The sequence below is a fragment of the Trichechus manatus genome, unplaced genomic scaffold (assembly GCF_000243295.1).
Source record: "Trichechus manatus latirostris isolate Lorelei unplaced genomic scaffold, TriManLat1.0 scaffold00094, whole genome shotgun sequence".
In the NCBI taxonomy this organism is placed as follows: Eukaryota; Metazoa; Chordata; class Mammalia; order Sirenia; family Trichechidae; genus Trichechus; species Trichechus manatus.
Window position 1 is genome coordinate 2,310,545 of NW_004444030.1, and position 5,119 is coordinate 2,315,663.

The 5,119-nt window shown below is 38.5% G+C and overlaps 1 protein-coding gene across 1 annotated transcript in view; it reads right to left on the reverse strand.

The window, feature by feature from the left end:
- Positions 1–1,515: 1,515 nt before the first annotated feature.
- The window catches only part of GUCY1A2 (guanylate cyclase 1 soluble subunit alpha 2), a 347,932-nt gene continuing 344,328 nt past the window's right edge, over positions 1,516–5,119 (reverse strand). The window contains exon 8 of the mRNA XM_004382468.1: positions 1,516–2,113. Within this exon, the coding sequence (XP_004382525.1) occupies positions 1,906–2,113 (208 nt within the window). The 3' untranslated portion in view covers positions 1,516–1,905. The remainder of the gene's footprint in view (positions 2,114–5,119) is intronic.

Here is a 5,119-nt window from a genome sequence, read left to right on the forward strand (position 1 = left end):
CTTAAGCACCCTGGCCTTCTGTTCCCTATATGGTAAAATAGACCTTGGCCCAGGGAAGAGGGGCACACAGAAGAGTTCAGACTGCTCAGGGCCTATGTCCTGTCTTCTCTGCATGAAGAGTGCTGGACTAGTGTCCTCATAAACCCCAGGGTGAAAACAGAGCTCAATAATTATAAAAGTGATCACGATTATAACAAATACTTTGCATATCTATAAATGTTTTCTGGTCACACACTTAGCGTACTTGTGTAAAAGCATTGATTAAGCCTCACAGACTACATTGGAAATTAGTTATACTCCTTAGCTGAGCATGTCTTGACCAAATAATAATGTGGCCAAAATCCCTGACCAGATAAATAACTATATTGAATTCAGCATACATTAGCTACCAATGAGTATACCTACTGGAGTAAGAAAATGGCCACTCCAAGGTTTCAAGGAAACAAATGCTTCCAGTTCATTAACCTCAATAGAAATTCAGGTTTTATATCTGATACAAATGTGAATACTCTGGAAATACTGTGCTCCTGATTTCAGGGTGAGTCTGAGATAATATTTCCATGCAGTGTTGATTAATGGGACCAGGTCTTCATTTTAGCAGAGAATGCAATGGAAACCTATCTGTAACTATGGTGATTACTAGATCTGAAGGTTAGACCTACTGTAGAGTTCATGAATATTATTCACTGAATTTAAAAGCCACATCAATCAAACTGCAGAAGAACATTTTTTTTTAATCTCAAAGTCATAAAATACAGATTCTTCCTTGCTTTGTGTTATGCAGGAAAAAACAACATTCTTGGCAAAATGTGGCAACTTTTTCTCACTAATGCCAATATCATCCAGGAATTTGCTCCCAAGAGTGGCCGTTATCCCTTAGGAAGAATCAATAGGGAAAGACGGTGGGGGAGTGAGTATTAACTTGTCATTTAGTAGGATGCAGTTTAGTATGTTGTAGAAACTATGTATATTTATAAGTGCTAAGTTGAAAAGTTCCAATGTAGCAAAACATTTCATTTTAACTGATACACTGTTAGAAGATGGCAGAAAGACCTTTCCTTAATTTTGGTTATAGATATAACTGCTACTAAGGAATTCCATTTTCTCTGGATTCCAAGCTACTCTAATTAAATCTAAAAGATATATTTAATAAGTAGACATACAATGTTTTCTCAACATCTGAAATCCTTGATTATTTCTATTCTCAGTCCAAGCACTAATCTCTCTAAATAAGCAAAACTATATTAGATTAATAGGTTAGAGTTACATAATATACCAACTATACAATAGCAGATTCTGGAAATCTAATAATGTGTGAAATGTAATTATCCAGAAGAAGAGACATGTATAAAAATAGGTAATATCCCTATAATATTTTGAGTTACAGTTCTTCCTGTTGGGAAGTTTACCACACTGCCATGATATATTTATGAAATGTCTGTTCAGGAAAAAAAAAAATTAGAAAATACTTCTTATCTACCAACTCACTAAATGTAGGAATATATAACCAAAACTGGCTTGCAAAAGTGGTGCAAATATATAGGGAAAGATTCCTGTATGTATGAGAAACAAAGAAACACAGACTCTATTTATTGGATAGTTTTGAGAAGGGGCCCATATTTGTAATTTTTATATATATATATGCATATATACAAATGAATGACCAAAAACACTCATATGGATGGACACACCTTATTTCCCCTGCCCTCCAGTTTTTTTGTTTTTTTTTTATTGACAGTCATCACCTACTTTTTTTTAGATTATTGCCTGACATAACATAGAAATTTCGCTGCTTGCTCTCAACAAAGCAGTGAAAGAGAAACAACCTCTTTCCACTCTCCTGTCATGACCCATGTTCTGGGCTTGTGCTTTTTGGAGGAAGGAGTCTGTGATCTGCAGTAGGTCTCAGAGGCTTGTCTCCCGGAGGAACATGGTGCCGATGTTGTAGGAAACCTTTCTTATCCTTGATGAAGAAAGAGAGGGCTTTGGCTGTTTTGGACCAGTCCTTACCTCCAGGAAATAGCAGATCCCAGGGATTTCTTTTGGAAAGTTGTCTGGAAGCTCTTCACGGGACCGAGGAATGAACGTGAAACTTTCTTCCCGTTTCAACAATCTAAGAAGAAAAGATAGATAATGTGAATCAAAGAGGTAGAGGAAATGCAAATGAAGGGACCGAAATTTTAAAGGGATGGAGAGCTCATGTTAACATCCCTATTTCCTTGTGTAGATATGGACTCCCTGGGAGTCAAAATACTAGGAAAGGTTATTTCTCAGCAAAGATTCCCTTCATGTTATAATAATAAAAAACAAAGCTGTTCCTGGCATTGCTTGAAAATATTTGTTCAAGTTAAAAAACTTTTTTCTAAATAGCACTACTTGAAAATATTTGTTCCAATTGTTTTTTTTCCCCTAAACAAAAGGCTAAAGAAACTTCATAATACAGGTTTTTACTCAAACATGTGGGATTTACCCCTTCGGTTTTTAAAATTTGCTCAAATTCTAGAGCACTTTTTAATGTTCTGTAGACTTTCAATAAGTTTTAAATGTATGCCCTGTGTGTCAAACAAATAAATTGAGTGTTTAGATTTGTAAACAACATTCTTGACTACAGAGTCTGTGATACCTACTCACTGATTTCTGGCAATACATATTTTCAAATCTCTCTAGCATTTATAGGTCCAACAGCTTGATTTTTCCTTCCTGTTGCTGTTGTTGGGTGTCATTGAGTTGATTCCGACTCATAGTGACCCAAATGACAGAGTAGAACTGCCCCATAGGGTTTTCTTGGCTGTAATCTTTATGGAAACAGATCAATCACCAGGTCCTTCTCCCATGGAGCCACTGCGTAAGTTCAAACCACCAACCTTTTGGTTAGCAGCTGAACACTTAACTGTTGCACAACCAGAGCTCCTTCCTCCTTCCTAGTCACACTTAAAGACTCTTCCAGAAGAGATTTATTCTTTAAGCTTATCTAGTTCCATGAAAGGTTCCGTTTGATACACATACCCAAAAATACAGCCCAACAATTCAATTTAATTCAACAACTCTTTTTTTATTTTTATTTTTATTGTTGTGCTTTGAGTGAAAGTTTACAATTCAAGTTAGTCTCTCATATAAAAATCTTTTCACACATTGTTATGTGACTAGTTGCTCTCTCTATACTGTGACAGCACACTCCTCCTTTCCACCTGGGATTTCCTGTGTCCATTCAACCAGCTCCTGACCCTCTCTGCCTTCTCATCTCGCCTCTGGACAGGAGCTGCCCATTTAGTCTCATGTATCTACTTGAGCTAAGAAGCACACTCTCCATGAGTATCAGTTTAGGTCCCATAGTCTAGTCTAATCTTTGTCTGAAGAGTTGGCCTTGGGAATGGTTTTAGTTTTGCGCTAACAGAGAGAGTCTGGGGCCATGTCTTATGGGGTCCCTCCAGTCTCAGCCAAACCATTAAGTCTGGTCTTTTTACTAGAATTTGAGTTCTGCACCCTACTTTTCTCCTGCTCCATCAGGGACTCTCTGTTGCATTCCCTGTCAGGGTGGTCATTGGTGGTAGCCGGGCACCGTCTAGTTCTTCTGGTCTCAGGCTGATGGAGTCCCCGGTTTATGTGGCCCTTTTGTCTCTTGGACTAATATTTTCCTTGTGTCTTTGGTGTTCTTCATTCTGCTTTGCTCCAGGTGGGTTGGGACTAATTGATGCATCTTAGATGGCCGCTCAGTAGCTTTTAAGACCCCAGACACCACTCACCAAAGTGGGATGCAGAATGTTTTCTTAATAAACTTTGTTATGCCACTTGACCTAGGTGTCCCCTGAAACCATGGTCCCCAGACCCCTGCCCCTGCTAGTCTGTCCCTCAAAGTGTTTGGTTGTATTCAGGAAACTTCTTAGCTTTGGTTTAGTCCAGTTGTACTGACTTCCCCTGTGGTGTGTGCTGTCCTTCCCTTCACCTAAGATAATTCTTGTCTACTGTCTAGCTAGTGAATACCCTCTTCCTCCCCACCCTTCAACAACTCTTTATGATTGCTTTTCTTGGCCAAAAAATAAAACCTCCTAGACACTCTTGTGAATATAATGATAAGTAGAACACAGCCTGGGTCCCTGGGCGGTGCAAACAGGGTTGGTAACCAAAATGTTGCTAACCAAAATGTTCAATGTTTAAGTCCACTGAAAGGCAACCCAGAAGAAAGGCCTGGCAACCTATGTCTGAAAAACCAGCCATTGAGAAATCTATGGAGTACAGTTCTATTCTGATACACATGCAGGTGCCATGACTCAGAGTCAACTTGAAGGCAACTGGTAAAAGAACACTGTTTTGTTCATAGAAAAAATGAACCGGAAATAAAAGAAACAAAGAAAATAAACAAACAAAAATCAGAGTAGTAAAAAACAGAATTGGCTAGATGCCATAAGAGAGGTAGAAACAAAAAGTAGCAGAAGTCCAGAAGAGGAAAAATTTTGTGGTTGGGAGAACCACAAAGTCATTATAGATAAGACATTATTTAAAGATGGGCAGTATTTCAACAGGTTGATACAGAGAACAATAAAATCAAAGGATTAGAAAAACAAGAAAATTGTGAGTGGGATCAACAAGTTCCCAAACAGTTGATTGCATTACAGAATGAGAGTTAAGACTGGAGCAGTAGGTTAGGCCACATTTTTTAAAGACTAGGAGTTGAGACTTTATTTGGAAGGCACTGCAGAGTCAAAGTCATCATCTTTTCCCCCCAAACAACTCATCTTTCTAAGTTGGGTTAACGTTAGTAGCAGCTCCAAGGTACGCAGTCCGAACCATGGGCTTCATCTCCAAGTCCCGTTCAGATCTGAAACTGAGGAGTGAGTTTGGAACTGAAGACTCAGATATGGAATTTCTTTGCACAGAGGTAACAGATAAAATAGATGTAGATGAGGGAGAATATAGAGAAAGAGGAGTAAAGAGAAGATGGCAAAACTATGAGCAGGAGATCGGAGGGGAGAAAGGAAGTTTTGTAAGAGGGAGAAGGTAAAGTCAAGAAAGTTACGAGTGCACCTCTACAACAAAAAGACAAACAATCCTATTAAAAAATGGGCAAAGGAAATGAACAGACACTTCACCAAAGAAGACATTCAAATGGCCAACAGACACA